The sequence below is a fragment of the Betta splendens genome, chromosome 22, assembly GCF_900634795.4.
Source record: "Betta splendens chromosome 22, fBetSpl5.4, whole genome shotgun sequence".
NCBI lineage: Eukaryota > Metazoa > Chordata > Actinopteri > Anabantiformes > Osphronemidae > Betta > Betta splendens.
Genome location: NC_040900.2, coordinates 1175564 through 1197146, shown reverse-complemented (window position 1 = coordinate 1197146; position 21583 = coordinate 1175564). Strand labels below are relative to the sequence as shown.

Here is a 21583-nt window from a genome sequence, read left to right as displayed (position 1 = left end):
GTCCGAACACCAGCACTGCTGAACGTCCTGACCCAGAACCTGAACCAGTCCAAACACCAGCACAGATGAACGACCAGAACCTAAACCAGTCCGAACACCAGCACCGATGAACGACCAGAACCTGAACCAGTTTAAACACCAGTACAGATGAACGTCCTGACCCAGAACCTGAACCAGTTCAAACACCAGTACCGATGAACGACCAGAACCTGAACCAGTCCGAACACCAGCACCGATGAACGACCAGAACCTGAACCAGTTCAAACACCAGTACCGATGAACGTCCTGACCCAGAACCAGTCCGAACACCAGTACTGCTGAACGTCCTGACCCAGAACCTGAACCAGTCCAAACACCAGCACAGATGAACGACCAGAACCTAAACCAGTCCCAACACCAGCACCGATGAACGACCAGAACCTGAACCAGTTCAAACACCAGTACCGATGAACGTCCTGACCCAGAACCTGAACCAGTTCAAACACCAGTACCGATGAACGTCCTGACCCAGAACCTGAACCAGTCCAAACACCAGCACCGATGAACATGCAGAACCTGAACCAGTCCGAACACCAGCACCGATGAACGACCTGACCCAGAACCAGAACCAGTCCGAACACCAGCACCGATGAACGTTAAGAACCTGAACCAGTCCGAACACCAGCACCGATCAACGACCAGAACCTGAACCAGTCCGAACACCAGCACTGCTGAACGTCCTGACCCAGAACCTGAACCAGTCCGAACACCAGCACTGCTGAACGTCCTGACCCAGAACCTGAACCAGTCCAAACACCAGCACAGATGAACGACCAGAACCTAAACCAGTCCGAACACCAGCACCGATGAACGACCAGAACCTGAACCAGTTTAAACACCAGTACAGATGAACGTCCTGACCCAGAACCTGAACCAGTTCAAACACCAGTACCGATGAACGACCAGAACCTGAACCAGTTCGAACACCAGCACCGATGAACGACCAGAACCTGAACCAGTTCAAACACCAGTACCGATGAACGTCCTGACCCAGAACCAGAACCAGTCCGAACACCAGTACTGCTGAACGTCCTGACCCAGAACCTGAACCAGTCCAAACACCAGCACAGATGAACGACCAGAACCTAAACCAGTCCCAACACCAGCACTGATGAACGACCAGAACCTGAACCAGTTCAAACACCAGTACCGATGAACGTCCTGACCCAGAACCTGAACCAGTTCAAACACCAGTACCGATGAACGTCTTGACCCAGAACCTGAACCAGTCCAAACACCAGCACCGATGAACATGCAGAACCTGAACCAGTCCGAACACCAGCACCGATGAACGACCTGACCCAGAACCAGAACCAGTCCGAACACCAGCACCGATGAACGTTAAGAACCTGAACCAGTCCGAACACCAGCACCGATGAACGACCAGAACCTGAACCAGTTCAAACACCAGTACCGATGAACGTCCTGACCCAGAACCTGAACCAGTCCGAACACCAGCACTGCTGAACGTCCTGTCCCAGAACCTGAACCAGTCCGAACACCAGCACTGCTGAACGTCCTGACCCAGAACCTGAACCAGTCCAAACACCAGCACAGATGAACGACCAGAACCTAAACCAGTCCGAACACCAGCACCGATGAACGACCAGAACCTGAACCAGTTTAAACACCAGTACCGATGAACGTCCTGACCCAGAACCTGAACCAGTTCAAACACCAGTACCGATGAACGACCAGAACCTGAACCAGTTCAAACACCAGTACCGATGAACGTCCTGACCCAGAACCTGAACCAGTCCGAACACCAGCACTGCTGAACGTCCTGACCCAGAACCTGAACCAGTCCGAACACCAGCACTGCTGAACGTCCTGACCCAGAACCTGAATCAGTCCAAACACCAGCACAGATGAACGACCAGAACCTAAACCAGTCCGAACACCAGCACCGATGAACGACCAGAACCTGAACCAGTTTAAACACCAGTACCGATGAACGTCCTGACCCAGAACCTGAACCAGTTCAAACACCAGTACCGATGAACGACCAGAACCTGAACCAGTCCGAACACCAGCACCGATGAACGACCAGAACCTGAACCAGTTCAAACACCAGTACCGATGAACGTCCTGACCCAGAACCAGAACCAGTCCGAACACCAGTACTGCTGAACGTCCTGACCCAGAACCTGAACCAGTCCAAACACCAGCACAGATGAACAACCAGAACCTAAACCAGTCCCAACACCAGCACCGATGAACGACCAGAACCTGAACCAGTTCAAACACCAGTACCGATGAACGTCCTGACCCAGAACCTGAACCAGTTCAAACACCAGTACCGATGAACGACCAGAACCTGAACCAGTTCAAACACCAGTACCGATGAACGTCCTGACCCAGAACCTGAACCAGTCCGAACACCAGCACTGCTGAAGGTCCTGACCCAGAACCTGAACCAGTCCGAACACCAGCACTGCTGAACGTCCTGACCCAGAACCTGAACCAGTCCAAACACCAGTACCGATGAACGACCAGAACCTGAACCAGTCCGAACACCAGCACCGATGAACGACCAGAACCTGAACCAGTTCAAACACCAGTACCGATGAACGTCCTGACCCAGAACCAGAACCAGTCCGAACACCAGTACTGCTGAACGTCCTGACCCAGAACCTGAACCAGTCCAAACACCAGCACAGATGAACGACCAGAACCTGAACCAGTCCGAACACCAGCACTGCTGAACGTCCTGACCCAGAACCTGAATCAGTCCAAACACCAGCACAGATGAACGACCAGAACCTAAACCAGTCCGAACACCAGCACCGATGAACGACCAGAACCTGAACCAGTTTAAACACCAGTACCGATGAACGTCCTGACCCAGAACCTGAACCAGTTCAAACACCAGTACCGATGAACGACCAGAACCTGAACCAGTCCGAACACCAGCACCGATGAACGACCAGAACCTGAACCAGTTCAAACACCAGTACCGATGAACGTCCTGACCCAGAACCAGAACCAGTCCGAACACCAGTACTGCTGAACGTCCTGACCCAGAACCTGAACCAGTCCAAACACCAGCACAGATGAACAACCAGAACCTAAACCAGTCCCAACACCAGCACCGATGAACGACCAGAACCTGAACCAGTTCAAACACCAGTACCGATGAACGTCCTGACCCAGAACCTGAACCAGTTCAAACACCAGTACCGATGAACGACCAGAACCTGAACCAGTTCAAACACCAGTACCGATGAACGTCCTGACCCAGAACCTGAACCAGTCCGAACACCAGCACTGCTGAAGGTCCTGACCCAGAACCTGAACCAGTCCGAACACCAGCACTGCTGAACGTCCTGACCCAGAACCTGAACCAGTCCAAACACCAGTACCGATGAACGACCAGAACCTGAACCAGTCCGAACACCAGCACCGATGAACGACCAGAACCTGAACCAGTTCAAACACCAGTACCGATGAACGTCCTGACCCAGAACCAGAACCAGTCCGAACACCAGTACTGCTGAACGTCCTGACCCAGAACCTGAACCAGTCCAAACACCAGCACAGATGAACGACCAGAACCTGAACCAGTCCGAACACCAGCACGATGAACGACCAGAACCTGAACCAGTTCAAACACCAGTACCGATGAACGTCCTGACCCAGAACCTGAACCAGTTCAAACACCAGTACCGATGAACGTCCTGACCCAGAACCTGAACCAGTCCAAACACCAGCACAGATGAACGACCAGAACCTGAACCAGTCCGAACACCAGCACGATGAACGACCAGAACCTGAACCAGTTCAAACACCAGTACCGATGAACGTCCTGACCCAGAACCTGAACCAGTCCAAACACCAGCACAGATGAACGACCAGAACCTGAACCAGTCCAAACACCAGCACTGCTGAACGTCCTGACCCAGAACCAGAACCAGTCCGAACACCAGCACCGATGAGCCGTGTTCATCAGCGTTCCACCGGGTGGAGAGTTTGCAGTATTTAATCGCTCTCAGGCGACTTCTGAAATTGGATCGTGTCCTTTATGCACCTGAGGCATTGTTAAGGAAAGTGCTGCTGTCACTTCAATCTGTGGATTCCTCGCTGCCTCCCGTTCAGCAGAACGTTAACTCAGTTTAGAAAGCGCCGTGTCCTCCTCCGTTCCCAAGATTTACACTTCACACCGCTTCTCATTACTGTGATCAGATCTACGCACACAGTAGATGCTTCCTGTCCTTCTCACAGCCTTCTCTTTGCATCTGTTCAGATATTTGTCTGTTTCCTGTCGGTGTCTAGCTGAACTCAGACGACCTTGCTGTGACCTCTACCAAACTTTCTGCATGGACCCGTCTCACTCCCTGCTGTGTGTGTGTTTGGCTGCGTGAAGTTCCTCAGACCGGCGGATGCAGACTCTATGCGTTCCCTGCTACGGCAGCTCACCTCCCAGGTCTCGCAGCGCCCCCAGCAGGCGTCGGTGGTGACGTGCAGCCCCCCGCAGCCCGGCTTCTTGGCCTGGAAGGTGAACTCCCGCACGGCGCAGCCGATGAAGCGCCGCAGGCTGGAGGCGCGGTGGCACGAGGCGGCTGGAGCCCAGAGGCAGAGCAGGAAGCAGCCCAGCAGCAGGCCGGGCCCCCTGAGGAAGAGGAGGCTGATGAAGAGCAGACACTCTTATGGCGCTGAGCTCAGGGCTCACTTCCATACGCTTCCAGTCAAACATTTCGAGCCTTTGTGTTGCTCTACTCAACCTGCTGTGACGGAAGCTGCCAGGCTCCTGCTTCTGACGCAGAGCTGCACCCGACAGCTCGTCAGCTACAGGAGGGCGGCAGCTTCCACAGCCGCAGAGCAGGGAGAGGTTCACAGCTGCTATCGCACATCACATGAGGAATGACGGGCGTGTGATTCAGTAAAAGGACTCTTTATCTATTTCAAACCCGCGACTCTTTTTATTTGCTCTCAAAGTTGTAAAAGTGAACATTTCAAATTTTGACCTAAAGTCCTCATTCTAAAAGTTTCTTGACCCTGGAATCAGCTGATCAGAGACGGTTCCACTCCATACGCAAAAGCATTTTACAGCGGGTTTCCATGACAACAAGGACATTTATACGCTAATGTACAGTAGATATGTTCAAACGGTCCACAACAAACAAACTGAGCTCGTTGTTTTTCAGAGGTTACTCACCATTGTGTCTTCTTCTTTTGCATCATCTTAGCGCCAAGTGAGGCCAAATCGCTGATACTCAGTTTCACTGAAGAACTGAGACGCTGAAGTTAGCGGTCGTCTCTCAGCGTGTAGATCTGTGGTGTCGGCTCTGAGGTTCTGCTTCGCCCGCGACCGTGAACCACCTGCTACAGGACCTGACAGGAAAAGCCGGGCCTTTTACCTCCCCCGGAGCTGCCAATCACCCAGCCTCTTCCCTGGAGTCCCGGGGCCCCCCGGGGCTCGTCTACCGGCGCTGCCCAGCTTGTTCCCGGTCCATTAGCCTGATTAGGAAAACACTGTGCCCCTTTGTCTGGCCTCACTCATCCCCGCTCAATTAGCCGGCTCCAGAGCCGACGCCGGTCCTGTCCTCACACGCCGGCTGCAATCACTGACACTCTGCCGTTCGCCTTGTGCTTTACGTCGGTGCTACATGTACCAGACTTTTTTCACCTGACACAAACAAGGGTTGATCTGAACGCCTGCGGGCCAACGTGTGGAGCCAGCGGAGCAGAGCTGCTCACGGAGTCTAGGAAATGAGTCTTTAGAAGTAGAGTTGAGGCCAAGCAATTAAAGTTAGATTAGGAAACAGTGAGTAGGAGTCAGGGACGGGTTCAGTCTCATCTCAGGCTCTGTGTGTGGTGTGTAATAACGGCGTGTAATGGGATGAGTGTGGGCTCATTGTAATCCAGTACAAAGGGAATAAGCCTGGATTGGTGTAATCCAGCCTTTGTGTGATTATTGGCAGATTTTTAATGAAAGATTTTGCTTGGTGCTTTGTGATATTTGTTTCTCTTTTCCCCAAGGAAATTCATTTTCCCATCATCGGAACCACTGACCAAGTGAATGGAGCCAACGTTAGGAACCAAGTCCAACTCTGAGTCCAGCGACTCGTGTCTCAGTACGTCAGCCAGCATTCGTGCATTAACTGAGCCGAGTACAGAGTGGGACAAACAGAGCCGCAAATACAGTGATGGAGCCGTCCAGGCCGAGTGTATGCATCAGAGTGAACAATGGGCAAACACCCAGTGGAAGAACAGTTCGTTTATTAGGATTGAATCAGTTTGTGCGTGAATGTGGAAACAGCCTCAGACTGAATGAGAGGAAAGAGTCCAGGGTTAACATGTTATTTTGTTGAGGGGGGATTAATATGTTTTTTTGTGAGGGGTTAACATTTCTTTGGGGGGGGGGGGGGGGGGGTTAACATGTTATTTTTTTATTTTTTGGGTGGAATAAAATGTTATTTTTTGTTTTGTTGTTTTTTTTGTCGCCTCCTTTGTCGGACCCAGATCACACACTGGCTCAGACAGGGAGTTCCCAGCAGACCAGTAACGGTGCTGTACTGACCTCTGCTGCTCGATCCTGGTACTGACGTTTTCCAGAACCGGTGAGTTTGTGCAGGAAAGTGCGAGTGTCCTGAGTCGCACGCGCTCCTTTTCCTGCGGAACCTGTGAATTGTTTCTGTTCAGAAAAATGAACGATGAACAAATATGGGCTTTAGTTACACTTAAGCTATAGCATGTAAGTGTTCTATTTTTCTGTCCTGTTCCATAGAAACTTGAACTCATCTCACCTGTTCACGAGCAGGTGAGATGGGTCTTATTTTGAAGTTCATGAACTTAATAAATAACCCACATGGATCAAACTTTTTTATGAGGGCGTTTACTTCATTCATTTGCGTCATATTTAAATAGAATTGTAAGAAGTAATTATTTAAGGGTTGTATTCGACTGTATTTTATTGAGTGTTTATAAGGGCTAGGCTAACTAGCTAAAAGTTTGGGTTAGCAACGGTGACTAGTAGTACTTGTAGCTAATGCTGGTAGTGTTGGAGTAACGTTAGCTTAGCTAAGCTAACGTATAAATACAACTACTTCAAGTAGCGGTTGGTTCAGCTAACCTAGTTTAATTGATTAGCTAATGTTATGACGCCATAACGTGTGGTTGTTTGTGGGGGGGTCCAGTAGCTTGCTAGGCTAAGCTAACTAGCCAACCTTGAACTACAGTACAGAGGTCAACGCGTAACGTTCGTGTCATTCTCGCCTCGTGCTCATTGGAGGTGTGTTTCACTAATCCTGTCATTTCAGGCCTAATGAATGAAAGGAGAACGCATCAGTGACCACGTCTGGACCCGCAGCGAATCACAGTAGCATTAAACTCCACTTCACGTTCATGCACTTGTTGAAGCGGAGCTTTGGCCCAAGTGACGGTCACAAGTGCAGCTGTGGTGGGAGTGTGTTGAACCCTGACGGGTTCTATATTTAGCCTCATGGCTGCGGCTTCTCCGGTCACAGCCCGTCCCGTCCGGTCCGGTCCCGTCCCGCAGCTCTGCGGCTCCGCGTCCGTCAAAGTGCTTCGTGGTTCCGAGTGTTGCTCCACGTTGGAGATCTTCGCCTGCGTCTCATTCTCCTGCGTAAGTACACGGCGCTCGCCTTGTAGTGTGTGCTTTACACCGTCCAGCTTCCCCTGCGTGACCTCCGCCACGGACGAGCTGCAATAATGGCTTTGTAAAAGCTGCAGGCGACCTTTTCATCTGCTCCATCAAACCGTCCGTCAAGGACCGATTCTGTGGCTGAGGGGATGCGAAAGCAGTCCTACAAGTGTCTCCTGCTGCTATTTCGGGTCTGAGGGCTTCAGAACCAACACTATCACATTCCTGCAAAAGGGCTTCACTTTGTAGCCGTTCGCACCAGAACAGCACCGACCATCGCACCCATTTATTTGGGTTTTGCATATTAGTCACTTTATGGTCCAGTCGTGATGATCTGGACATGCATTGATCTATTTCTGTGAAGGTCAAGCAGTATGTTCATTACTTTGCCTCTGTTCTTAATCATCTGGATGATTAAATAAACCTTAGTACAGTGAGTGGTCTAAGCCCAGTGACATCTCCCTTACTGAGGTCAATGTTATGTTAATGTTTACATTTGCACATTACAGCATGTGAATCTACTGTGTGCTCCGTATCTACAGTAAGCACGGGTGCTGTGTACTGTGCAGTACTGTGCAATACTGTGAAGTTCTGTGCAGTACCGTGCAGTACTGTGCAGTAGTGGCCTGAGTATTAACATTTGCCCAACCTGTCAGACTCATTGTTTTGGTGCAGGTGCAGCTTGTCTGTGTCTTCAGATCAGAGCAGCACAGCGCTCACTCAAAGCTCTAATGGTGACCTTTCAGGAAAAACGGGGCAGGGACTGTGACTAACACTTTAAATAACAGAGGAGTGTCAGTGGCAGGTTATTACTCTCACTCTTCACTCTTTGTGAAGTTTCTGTAGCGTCTGAGGGAAATGCTGGAGGAGCTAGACCTGAGTCAGGGCTCAGTGAGATTCTTGTATTGTGGAGGTAATGTCCAGCTATGATGATTGAGCGGCTGCAGGTTATCTGTCCTAACCCGACCTCTGTGCTGTTCCTTGTCTAATGAGCAGTGATTGACTCTCCCCTGGGCCATTATCACGTCCTTCAGGGTGCGACTGAACGCTCTGTGCGACAGGTTCGACAGCACAGGCTCTATTGATTTACTGCCTGCGCTCACACACAGAACAAAGACGTGCTGGAAATCATTTGAAAAGCGCTAATGAGCAAGTGCTGTTGTTGCAGCGTCACGACATAAATGATGAGGAGAAAGTCTTTGTTGTTCCTGTTGTGCCTGAAGCTGTGAGGGAATGTGGTCGATGTGGTTTTCACAGGCGCTTGTTTACATCTGCTGTGGATGTCACAGTGTGATGAGTGCAGGTCTGTAGTGGTCACACATCACGTTCGCACGGTCCTGTCCGTTCCACTCCGTTTTCTTCTTCACACCAGTATCTTTTTTTCATTGTAAGCGGTCAATAGCTGCCTGCAGGGGTGGAAGGATGATGGAGGAAGGACCCGTCCCTTTCTGTGCACGTCCCGTGTCCTTGTGTGTTTGTGCGTTGATTGTAGCAGGTCACGTCTCCAGTACAGTGTGCGTCTCCTCGCCTGTGATTATTAGCAGTGATTGACATTCGGACAGAGGACGTCAGTAGCTCATAATGTGACTGCTGCACCTGCACCAGACTCATTGTGTTCCACTGTACACTTTTCACATGTTCAGCCCCGTGTCCTCACTCTGAGCCCTTTTATTCACAGCTTACCTAAAATCAGCTTGTAGCTCGTACCTTAATTGGAAACGCGTTTCACTCGCCGCCTCCCTCAACACTTTCCAAAACACCGGCTGACGCCATGTGCTGTCTTGCCTTGCTGCTACAGTAGCGGTGGAGCTGAGTGGAGGCACTCGTGACTCCTGTCAGTCGCCTCTGTCTGTCCTAATCCTTTCATTACCTTCTGTCTCACAGGAGCTGTTTCTTGTTTCTCCAACCTTTATCTGTCGTATCTTAACTGTTCTGTCTCTCCCCTCCATTAAACCTTTCTCTATCTACAGCATGTTCCATTCTATTGTGATGTATTGTATGTGAAGTATTATAAGGTCTTGCTGTACAGTTAACAGCTCTGCACAATCGTTTTTTTATTATTTCATTTCCCTTTTTGCCCCCCCCCCCCCATGCCTCCCCCGGTCAGTCCTCCCACAGCTGACGTGAAGCCTTGGAATAGCTCAAATGCCATCATACAGTAGTTTAAACCCCCTCCTACGACTCGACTGGTGTGTAGGTTATTTCCGTGTGCGTCCATGAGCCCACACACACGTCAAGGACAGGGCTTCAGTACGTCTGAGCACATGTTGCTGCAGCACTTTGTGTAGATATGTATCAGCCACAGTTTTAGCCAGAGGCTCCGTAAAATTGAATTAAAATTCAAATCTCCAAATGAAGTTGGTCCATTGCTCTGCACTTCATGCTCCTGGTATTAATGGGAGCTGTGAAGTGTGATGCAGTACAGGAAGTTGACTAAACGTGATACTGTTTGATTTGAGCCCCAGCCCTCAGACAGTCCGGGCAGGTTATAATGAACGACCTGCTTCTATTTGACCTAATCTGACATTTGGTCTGAAATGTTATCGAGCCTTCGTGCTATTTCACAGGGTTTTATTTTAGTTCTCACCTGTCTGCTCTCCTCAAGCGTCACTCAATCGGCACTGAAAGCCGTGTCGGCCAAACCAACAGCACATTAATTTTCTCAGTGTGATTTGTTTGGGTTTGTATTTTGGATAGTTTTTTTTTTTAAATGTCACACATATTTCTTATTTCACTTAATCGTATCTCAGGGCAAAATGGAACAAGACAGAGCTCACCCAGGCTTTTCTCTTTCCAAATGCTCACAGCAGTGTCATTGCTCTGTACAAGCTGCTAAACTCACCACGGACAGTATGTGACACGCATTAACTCCTGCTCTTCATGGAGGCGCCGGCCTTTGTGTGCGTCTCAGTGTCGTGAAGCCTTTTCCTGTGTGTTTGTGATTAAATGGAAACAGAAGTTGAAACACTGGAGTGCTGGGAAAGGTTTGGTCCTCCTCATTGATGAAGGTCCTCTCAGCGTGGACACTGCTGATACCTGTTTCCTCTTTCCTCCAGTGGTGCCATGCTATTGGGCAGCCGTGCGTGAGAAAACATGTGGTCAGACTTGGACTCCAGAGATGGCGTGATGGAGAGGGGGTCCATCCCCCTGGACATCGACAACGTGCACATGCTGCTACAGGGTCAGTCTCACTTGGAACAGCAGTAATAGTAAATCTTCAACGGTGTGAAAGCTCTTTAGGCTAAACTTGTGAGGACTCATTGTTTTTGGTTTGTTCTCACATAGAAAGTCTGAGGTCATGAAAGAGCAACAATAAGCTCTGTGTCTATATTTCACTGTTTTATCTCAGCTTCTATGCTTTTATTACTCGGGGGAGCAATTTGATGACCTCCATTCAGTCTGCCGCTGGCCCTGTCCCGTTTCTATTTTATTTAATTCATTCAAGCTCACGCCTGGTTCGACCTGCTGAAAGCGAAGCTCTGCTCTGGGACATGAGTCATATAGCACCGAGGCACCTGGAGGCAGAAAGCAGGAGGGTGGAGGGAATAACAAACGCTGCAGCTGCAGCACTTTTGAGCTGTGACTGAATACAGTTGCTGCTTGTCAGTAAGGTTATGAGATTCTACCTGTAAAAATAAAGCCAAGAGTTGAAACTGCTCAAATGAGAAGATTTTATTCAACAAAACGATTGGTTCTGCAGTTAATTCAACACATGGGTCCAGTAGCTATTTACTAAAGAGTAAGTAATCACAGAATTCTAACACAACATTAAATCTGACTCCGCCTGTGGCGGCTCTGCAGGAGCAGGTGCCTGGTGTTCAGTGTTCATTTGATCACTGCCTGATCCTCTGTCTGCTGGTGAAGTCATCTGTTAGTGATTAAAGATGACTCTAAGGTCACAGATCAGAAGCCGAGCGTCTGTCGCGGTGCTTCCACCTCTCCCTGCATGTCTACCTTCATCCCCGTGTCTGTCCTTCACACTGCCGTTCACTGATTTCACCCACCTCCACCTATTCTCCGGTCTGTTCTTCACTGAACCACTCTAATTGCAGGCCTTTCACATTTCCTGCCTGCGTTTAGAACACTGGGTTTTTGGTAAAGCTTTTTTTAAACATTTTTTCCAGCTGGTGCAATGAGTGGATGACGTGAGCCCCTCGTGTAAAACCAGCTCATTAAATGAGTCGACATTTTCACAGAATAAACCGTGTATGTGAGGGAAGGTCACTTAGATAGTTTGAGTTAGGTGTGAATGTTGGGAGTTTCCACTGACCTATTAACATTCATCTTTAAACAAAGGTTCAACAAATCAAATCGCAGGTACGTTAATGTGGAAAGAGTCACGCTGAGACAGCGCTGTGGATGAAGCATCCTTCGTCTCTTCTCACTGAGACACTTAGATTTAGCTTTTGAATGAGCACACATCTTGCAGCTCTTGTTTGGGCAAGTCTGAAGCTCTGCAGTCGAACTGGAAAGAGGTGGAGCCCAGCTGATCTCACCTGCTTCCCAGCTACAGGACGAGAGTGCAGCGTGTTAGCTGGTCAGACGAGATTCGCAGTCTGATCCCATGCCGTTGGTTTTATTTGGTGTGTTAAACTATGTGTTTAATACACAAACAGACCTTTGCTTTAGACTGATCTGGGAACTGTACCTGCTGATTCAGCATGTGTGATCCAACTGGTGAGTTCCTTTATTTACCTCTAGGAAGTTGTCTATTACTGATGCAGAGCAGATTATGTGATGGTTATGCTAATTAATAAATGATAAATATCATCTCAGTGAATGACTCTGCACTCCATCTGCTGTTTGTTACTGAGAAAGCACAGTTTGATTTCAGGGGTTTACTCTGTAACAAACATGGCTCCACTGGGCTGCAGTGATCAGATGGGCCTGTTTAAACTACTCAACCTGGCACCTCTCTCTCTCTCTTCAGCCTCTTAAAACCTTTAAGTTGGGACGGTAAAACATTCATGCGATGCTGAAGGAATCCAAACACTTTTCTGACTTTCTCTGACAATATCAGAGTAACATGCGATTCATACAGAGGTTAGCTGCACTGAACTGTAGCCAGAGGTGACATAGACTGAAGCCGTCACTTTACCTGTTTCAACCTTGATTTAAATAGAGGAAACATGAAGTTCTGTTCTCAGAGAGTTTTGGTTTCACAGTCACTTTCTTTTTACTAATAATAACACAATATTTTTGTGCAATTATGTGTATTTCTTCTTGCAGTGGAACAAGAACAGATTCAGAAGCGGACCTTCACCAACTGGGTCAACGCTCAGCTGGCCAAGGTAACACCTCAGCTCAGCTCAGCTGAGTGTTTGTGATTGAGGGTATGAGCGTGTTTGTTATCAGCGGAGAAATCAAAAGGCCTGTAATGTGAGAGCGCAGGTTACATGAGTACATCGCCTCTCCTCTATTTTATAAATCGTCTGCAGATGACCTGGTTTTCACTAAGGGACAGAAAGAAACGCCATAGTTTAATAACGTCTGCGCTGTGATTTTCATTCCCTGAACCTGAGCAGGTCAGCAGGAACGTGCAAGGACTTGAGATGATCAGCAGCTGTACCAACATGTACACTCATGTTTTTGTGATAGATAAAACACAACTGTAATAAGGTCGAAATATTAGACTAGAATTTAATTGTAGTCTCTAATTAGATTTATTGTAAGGACATAAAGATTATCACATGAAAGCAAGGCCACCTTCAGGACACGGAAGACGCAAACAACCTTGTTTTAGTGGCTGTTTTTTCTGTGATTGATCTTATCTTCAATTAAACCCCAAAACTATTAATGCATCTTTTGACTTATTTAAACTTTAAATTGTAGCAGATGCTGGATCTTCTGCCTTCTTTTCCCATGATCAAAGAATCATAAAGACCGTTTGGCTTCCACTGAAATACGGAGGATCTGTTTTAGGGACATGAAGTTGTTGACCAACGCCTTGTTATGGATTTGTCAGGCATTTTATGATCAGCTGGCCGTCATAATTCTTCTAAAAGATTTCATAGTTATCTAAACCAAAAGAAATGTTTAGATTTGTCATGCTCTATGAAAGACATGAAAACCTTATAAAACACCATCGTGTCATGGGCTTAATTGCTATTTGTAAATAGACAGCATTGTTCCAAAAGGTCAGTGTTCTGATTTCCTTGTGTTAGAGATCAGCTGTGTTCACCAGGAGGTGTCTGTAACGAACCGTTCACAATTAGAGCCCTTTGGACAGAGACAGAGACATGTCTTCATTACTGAAGTGGGTGTGAGTCCACTGTTTACATTAGAGCTCACTCTGTGAAAGTACCTCATGTGAATGCTCTGTGTTTGACTGACTGACATCCATCAGCGTTTGCTTTTTCTGTTTGTTTCCAAGAAAGTAGTTTTAATAGTGCTGTCAGAATGTCAGCTTAAGCCCAAACACTGACGCAATACTTCTCAGAAACATTAATAGCTTCACCAGTCGTTTGCAGTCCCCACGGACGTCTGTAAACAAGAACAAACACACACTTCGTCCTTTTGTCACGTTCACAAAGTGACTCTTTGAGTTCTGAGTGCTGTGTCGCGTTTCCTGTGGCAGCGGAGGCCGCCATGTAGGATTGTGGATCTGTTCAGTGACTTTCGGGATGGCTCCAGACTGCTGGATCTGCTGGAGGTGATGAGTGGCCAGAGATTTGTGAGTAGATTTTGCTCTCGCCGTTTGCTCTGTTTCCAACTAACAGCTGACCGAGCCTCTGGTTGCCTTTTGTAGAGTCGGGAGAGAGGCAGAGGAATGTTTCAGCACAGAAGCAACGTGGAGAAGGCCCTCTCTTTTCTGAAGAAGAAATCGGTACATGACGCGCTGCTCAGGGCTTCAGCCACGGAATCATACAGGACGATAATGTGAAATGGGTTCCGTTCTCTCCCCAGATCAAACTAGTCAACATAAACATTCCTGACATCATTGATGGCAAACCATCCATCATCCTAGGCCTCATATGGACAATCATTCTGCAGTACCATGTGAGTTCAATCTGGTGTGTTTGGGCTCGTCTCTGCTCTATTTTATCACGGCTATAAAAACAAGAATCTGAATCTTCTTTCTGATTCATTTACTCATATCAGCTTTGTTAACCTGTACTGCGTTGTACTGTGCCAACACAAACTGTTCTGTCGCTGTATTCTCTCTAATCTATGCTGCTGTTGTGAGAAGTAATTTCCCCACTGCGGGACTTATCTTAAATGTACTTTTATTCTATTTTATGTTGTTTTGTTTGTTCATCTTCACATATACAGTATTAACGTCTAAATTAAGCATCTGTGATTCCCAGATCGAGGAGCTGGCCAGCGGTTTGTCCTTCGACTCACGCCAGTCCTCCATGGAGTCCCTGGCCAGCTTGGACTCGCGCTCCACCCTGTCGAGCCGCTCCACCAGCAGCAGCCCCCTCCCTCCTAGAGGCACCCCCCTCCACACCCGCTTCAGGGTTTCTGCCAAGAAGGCTCTGCTGCTCTGGGTCCGGGAGCAGTGCCACAAGTGAGAAGATCTTTACGTGCATGTGTGGTTCAAGGTTTATATAGAGTTCATAATAATATAATAATATGTGTGAGAAGCTCTTAAAGACAGTACCTGGGTTTTGTTATTGATGAGTATGATAGATGGAGTCAGGATTCACTAGGTCAACTATCAGAGCTGTCGAAATCAGCCTGTGTGCAAAATTAGTTTCCTCTGTTAAGATGATCAAATACTGAAATGCACATGTTGAAAGTTTTCTGTGACATTATGAACCGGGTCCAGGCAGCAGGTCAAACTAATGTGGCTGTTTAAGTGGCCGTATTGTAAAAGTGATTAATTTCCTTTAGAGCGGGCTGCTCAATAAACGTCAAGGACTTCAAGGCGAGTTGGAGGAGTGGAGTGGTGTTCCTGGCTGTCCTGTACGGTCTGCGGCCCGACCTGGTGGATCTGTCCAAAGCCCGAACCAGGAGCAACAGGCAGAACCTGGAGGAGGCCTTCCGCATAGCAGAGAGGGAGCTGAGGATACCCCGGCTGCTGGAGCCCGATGGTGAGGAACGGAATTCTTTGTAAATGTCATGTGGTTTCTCTGTAATTAGTTTTCTACGGTGGCACTTGAAGTGGCACAAAGTGTGTTTTGGTTGTTTGTTGACTCTGTCGCGTGTCCCGCTGCGATATCTAGGCTGGTACAAAGAAACGCTTCATCTGCTCCAGATAGGAATGATCTGATTTTTCCTCACTAACCATTATTTGTAGCAGAGTCGAAGCGGTGCCATGTGAACGTTGGGCAGAGTGTATTAGAGAGCAGTGACTGAGCCTGAGGGCCTGTGGGATGACGAACAGTCTGATGACTCCCTCACTGCTTGTTTGCTTCAGCCTATTTCAAACCCCTGCTTGTTTCAGTGTGCTCTGCTTATTAGTTTATTTGGCACACGGGTGTTATAAAGTTACTCCCCTGTTCGTGAGGCCCCACTGAAACTCCACCTGTCCCAGAGGTTTGCTCATGTGTTAGTGGACTCCGTAGACAGTGGTGTTGTGGTGTGAGCCTAATGATGGAGGACTGTGATGCTGATGCAGATGTGGATGTTCGAGACCCTGACGAGAAGTCCATCATGACGTATGTGGCTCAGTTCCTGCAGTACTCCAGGGACCTGCCAGCGCCAGACGAGGAAATGCAGGTCTGTAATTCTGCATCATATTCCACACAGACATCAAATATAATGAGAAAGGTATTTACTGTAGCTGTAGCTCCTTGTTCAGACAGAGTTGACGAATCTCTTCCTAATGCTTTCACTGCTGCAGATATAGGAGAGCTCAGTTTAGCCCTGTATCCCAGTACAGGGAGCGGCTTTATCCCATAGATTAACAGCTATTACTTTCTCTGAGCAGCTTATGACTTTTACCCACTGGGCTCTCATGAAACTATGGCACTGCTTTATACCTTCCATTTCCTTGGCAGACTTTTGCTTCCTTCTTCTTTTCTAGACACAGTACCTGACTCCTAAAACTCCTTCTCCTATCAACCTGCCTGTTTACTACACTCCTGCCATTGCTGCTTCACCTTTGCGTCAGGTAGACCCAAGTGTCAGAACCCACTGCTGTTTCAGCCTCACCTTTCTGCCACATGCTTGTGTTGACTGATTCAAAACTCGTAAATTATAATTCAGAAAGCACAAATGCAGATGATGCCGCACCACACCCACTACTGCTTTCTGCTTGTTGTCTTGTCATTCAGCGTAAATCAGAGACGCCAAGCATTTAAGGCAGTAAGATTTTACTGCTGATAATAATTTAGTGTGTGGACGTGCCATAAAGATTGTTTGTCCTTTGCAGTGATTTTAGTTAAACACTGACTTGCTTTAGGCCAGAATTGCCTTAGAATCACATGGTGGTTAAAGCAGGACCGATCATGCAGACTTGAACTAGTCCTCCCTGTTCTCTCATGAGGAATCCAAACCCTTAGTGTGGTGGGTGTGTCCTTCTACCTCCCATGTCATGAATCAACCCTCAAGGGATGACTTTGCAGTGCAGCAGTTGTTGAATTCACTCACATCAAAACATCAACATGTTTATGTTCAGCCTCAGAGACGGTTCAGTTTTTGATCTGTACTTTTAACTTGCTACTTTCTCCCAAGATATGTTATTTTGGTGCGCAGACACATTTCAAGGTCGACAGAAAATAAACAGTGAATAAAGCTGGCTGTTGTACATATTCTTCTGATTTTAATGAGTAAAACATTTGTTGCCAAAACTAATTTTGTGCAGATTCTTGCTTTAGGTAAAAGAACTGTTGGCTACTATCTCATGACTTGTGTTGGTGCCTCATGGGACATTTTTGCTTAGCTTGTTTGGTTTATTTCTTCTGTTAATATAACTTTCCAGCATTAAATAGACTATTGTTAACATGCATGTAGCTCATTGCTCTAAAACCTTTTTTAAATCTTGTATTGCCAGGCTACACCTGATCGCAAGGCACAGGAAGTGACCTGCTGGTTGGTTCAGGCGTACGACGAGCTGCTGGAGGGATGGGACTCCACAGAGGGTGAAAGCTACTCTGAGAGATACCACGTACGGCTTCACGTACTAAAACAATGTCTTTAACTGGTTATACTGTAAATTATTGTATGTGCATATAGGACTGATTGGTTCTTGCGAGAGTTCATACTCATCAGGCTAATGTCAAAATGTATAAAACACACGTGTGTCAGATTTCCATCTGCAAATCATGCCACTTTCCAACTCGCAGGTGTTTCAGACTTTTCTGGTGTCCTTTAATGAGCAGCGGCGCCCCATCATGCCTTTACTGACTGCAATGAGACGAACTTCAAAACTAGGTGAAGAGCAGCGTGCGCTCAGAGAGGCGTGGGACGCCCTCACTGAAAAGGTTGGTTCTTTGTTCCTGCTCAGCTGGTGAACTTGACGTATTATCTGCATTTTAGCTAAAAAATGAAATAAATATTTTGCTTCATCAGTAAATAAAAGATGACCATTGTATTACAAATACTGTACAGTGAGAAATCTTGTCTGCTGTATTGTGTTTTTGAAGCGTGGCACTAACCATATAGTAACTAGTCATTTTAATGTGCACCATTTTGGAGGCCTTGTAAATATTAACCAACAGCTAACAAGCAGCTGCTTATCCAGGCCTAAAACCCTTAAATTCATCCATCGTCCTCTCTTTTCTTACAAACGTTTGTATTTAGCTTCGGGAATACAAAATGGAGCTGGACACGAGTCTTCCAGCCCCTCTGGACACGGTGGCTCGCTGGCTACTGAGAACCGAGGATGCGCTGACTGAGGAGGAGGGCAGTCCTCAGGATCATGGACGCGCTGCTGACGAAGCCAAAGAGAAACAGGAGCTGCTCAAAGTGAGTCTTTACTTGATATTTGTTTTGTGTTAAAGTATAGACTCATACCTGAACATGTATAAGTACCCACGTATGAGTGTGGCTGTAGGTTTGCCTGGAGGAGATGCCGCAGCAGTTCAAGACGTTCCAGTCCTTCCAGAACCTGGATGAGTTCGCAAACATGATAGTTCCCATTGACAAAATGGATGAGCTAAAGAGGAGGTGAGACGTGTGCTTGAAGCTGTATATACTGGTGAATTCTTGGTTTCATAATTGTTTCTACACGTTAGTTTTACTTTGAAGGATGTTCCTTAATTAGAGCCTAAATACTGAAGCTAACTCTTGTTCATTTACTTCAGGTTCACTAGTGTGCGGGTGTCTGCAAAGTACCATGGAATAAAACTGGAGTACCAAGAGCATCGCCACACGGTTTTAGATCTGTTGGGGCAGATCAGGACCAAGCTACGGGTCTGGAAGAGACCGTACATCTCCCCGGAGGCTGTCAGGGTGTTGCTGCATGAGTGGCATGTCAGTAGCTCTTTGTTCTGTTGTGGCATCGAAATGTAGCTTAATACCTAGGAGTGGTGCGAGTGAAATAGTGCTTTTATGCACGTACTACAGTATTCATCTGATAGAGGAGGTTCAACTACTGCAGCACCACAGTATGGAGCTATGGTCATATGCCAAAGTGCTGAACCAAACAAAGCTTATAATATTTATCTTTCAAGTTTGAGGAAATGTTACAAAATGCAGGTCAACAATTTTGCATTTAAATTTTTTTAGTTTAGTTTTTTTAAGTTGTGGTCTCAATATCACATTTTAATAATGTAAGATCTTGTGGCACGAGCTCTGTGGTTCTAGACAAACAAATGCTTTGTTTGTTCTTATTTTAACACAGGACCTGGTCAACACACAGGAGGCACCTTCTTTGTTGGAAACAGCTCTTCATAAACTAAAGCAGATTACAGAGAAGTATTCCAGTAAATCTGCCCTTGGTAAGCGCGTTAAATAACACAGTCTGTGTTCTTGTTTGTTACTTTTTCCAGGCAATTGGACAAATTTGGGAGTCATTATTTGTCTGCTGTTTGTCTGTTCCCAGCTGCAGATTATCACCATGTCAGTCAGCAGGTGAAGCAGCTAGAGGAGGAAACTGCTGTTGTTTTGGAAGAGGTGACAAAAGCCAAAAGCACCATGGGACGTGTGCTGTCTGCCTGGGACTCCTACACCGATTGCTTCAGCTCCCTGCAGGCTTGGCTACAGCAGGGCTCTGCAACACCCAGCCACGGCCACAGAGCAGAGGTACAGTAGATACAATTGAACAGGAAAGATGGACTGTCACAAAAAAAAGAAAAAAGCCCAACTTTAGTCATGTGTGCAAAGTTTTAAACATGCTTCGGTCTTAGATCGTCATTAAGCTATTAACTTCAATGTTTCCCAACAGCTGACTTGTTACTACTTGTTAGGAGTAGGGCAGGTTTAGAATTGTTATTAGGAATGCTTTTCCTGAGCTTAATAAAATTTCTGGCTCTCAAATCTGAATGTTACATCTACAAGCATGGGCTCAGTCAATTATTCCACTGTCTAGACCAGCTTTGTGTTTGAAAAGAATATTGTGCAATAACAAAGCCTACATTAAAGCACACACACACTTGATTCTAAGATCATGTTTCTGTCAAGGTGACTTCTGAATCTATGGCTGAATGGGGCTCCCGCCAGGCCCACCTTAGTGAGGTGGGTAACTTCCTCATCGAATCCACAAACCCTCAAACCAGCAAGAGCCTGGCAGAGGAACTGCGCAGACTTAACATGCACTGGGCGGAGTTCGTCAAGAGAAACACCTTTGTAAGTTACAGAAGCAGGAAATGTGTGGCATTTGTTTTCTACTGTACCGTTCAGGGTGACACCATGTGCATCGGTAGCAATCAGTAATGCAAAGCTTCATGTTCTTCAAGAACAAGGTTTGATTGTACAGCTTCACTGCACAGAAATGTGATTCACATACTTATCAGTGACTGACAAATATTAATGAATACAACCAACAAACACGTTAAAAGCGAAGAAGGAACATTTGTCAATCTGTTGGTGGTTGGTGGTAAAATGTTTTTCAGGATGTGGCTCAATCCAGTGCTGATGTTCATGCCACATCCCAAGACCCTCACGTTTTAATCAAAGAAGCAAGTCTGATTCTCAAGGAGCCACTAGAGGTGATGGCAGGTCCTTTGCGTACCTACAGAAAAAGAATACAGGTAGGGCTGATTGAGTGATCAGTCATCATCATTCATTCATCATTAGTTTCTTCAGATTATGTGCTTAGAATTGTGTCAAATATGTCTAGATTTGATGATTTCCTCTGTTTAGTTTATAATGAAGAAGATAAAAGAAGTGGATGTGGATGCTCTGCCTGCCTCCCCAGAGTACTCAGCAGACCAGTTACAGAAAATAAAGCTTGCTATACCTGAAGTAAGATGCACATTTGCCCGGTTTACACTGTTTATTCAGCTGATGGATTTAGGACTTAGTTCCTGTTTGTCACATTTCAAATGAATAGATACCGGTGGCTACTGGTGAGAATATTCATTATGAACTAAAAGCATATCCGGTAACATCTTCACTTAATCTTAACAGGTGATGCAGACCTTGTGTGAGGCAGAACAGATGTGTGCAGAACTTCAGCACAGTGTGTCAGGTCTAGATTGCCGCCTGGCTGAACTCTTGCACTGGGAGATGGAGGCCAGAGAGCTTTACCAGCTGCTGAGGTCCTCAGAACGTCATCGGCAACAGCGGGGCCAGGACCCACAAGCTAGGGTAGGATGGTCCAGAGTGGAATGTTACTGATTTCACAACGCATGTTGGTGCACACTGATCTTCTGAGTCAATAAATTTTATTCCTGTAGCTCCTGATTTCGCGCGGTCTGCAGTTGGAGGGCCAGGTTGTGACGGAGGAGCAGGACCTGCAGGTGATGGTAATGACCAGCCAGAAAAACTCGCCCATCCAGTTCCTCCATGCCTCTGCCATGCAGGACAAAGTGCGAGCTGCTGTCGCTCAATCACAGGCCAGTTACATTTTACATATTGACTTGGACGTTAAGATGATGTATAAGACCCTGC

The 21583-nt window shown here is 47.0% G+C and overlaps 2 protein-coding genes across 12 annotated transcripts in view; one reads left to right on the top strand and one right to left on the bottom strand.

Moving 5' to 3' along the window:
- gphb5 (glycoprotein hormone subunit beta 5) overlaps positions 1–6341 on the bottom strand; it is a 7852-nt gene extending 1511 nt beyond the window's left edge. The window contains exons 1-2 of the mRNA XM_029138430.3: positions 5195–6341; positions 4456–4648 (exon numbers count right to left, since the gene is read on the bottom strand). Coding sequence (XP_028994263.1) covers positions 4456–4648; positions 5195–5220 — 219 coding nt within the window. The 5' untranslated portion in view covers positions 5221–6341. The remainder of the gene's footprint in view (positions 1–4455; positions 4649–5194) is intronic.
- Positions 6342–6416: 75 nt separating this feature from the next.
- LOC114848719 (nesprin-2-like) overlaps positions 6417–21583 on the top strand; it is a 34887-nt gene continuing 19720 nt past the window's right edge. For 2 of the 11 annotated variants that reach the window (XM_055505766.1, XM_055505756.1), the window contains exons 1-23: positions 6417–6733; positions 7299–7624; positions 10699–10823; positions 12872–12933; positions 14220–14315; positions 14391–14468; positions 14549–14641; positions 14950–15152; positions 15479–15678; positions 16206–16306; positions 16614–16700; positions 17583–17696; positions 17875–18012; positions 18332–18496; positions 18585–18697; positions 18835–19003; positions 19374–19470; positions 19575–19774; positions 20153–20317; positions 20584–20721; positions 20834–20935; positions 21101–21280; positions 21370–21528. In XM_055505766.1, the coding sequence (XP_055361741.1) occupies positions 10736–10823; positions 12872–12933; positions 14220–14315; positions 14391–14468; positions 14549–14641; positions 14950–15152; positions 15479–15678; positions 16206–16306; positions 16614–16700; positions 17583–17696; positions 17875–18012; positions 18332–18496; positions 18585–18697; positions 18835–19003; positions 19374–19470; positions 19575–19774; positions 20153–20317; positions 20584–20721; positions 20834–20935; positions 21101–21280; positions 21370–21528 (2748 nt within the window). In that variant the 5' untranslated portion in view covers positions 6417–6733; positions 7299–7624; positions 10699–10735. Of the gene's footprint in view, positions 6800–7298; positions 7625–10698; positions 12320–12871; positions 12934–14219; positions 14316–14390; positions 14469–14548; positions 14642–14949; positions 15153–15478; positions 15679–16205; positions 16307–16613; positions 16701–17582; positions 17697–17874; positions 18013–18331; positions 18497–18584; positions 18698–18834; positions 19004–19373; positions 19471–19574; positions 19775–20152; positions 20318–20583; positions 20722–20833; positions 20936–21100; positions 21281–21369; positions 21533–21583 lie in introns of those variants that run through there. The other 9 variants (XM_055505760.1, XM_055505759.1, XM_055505757.1 and 6 more) reach the window with 9 other exon arrangements.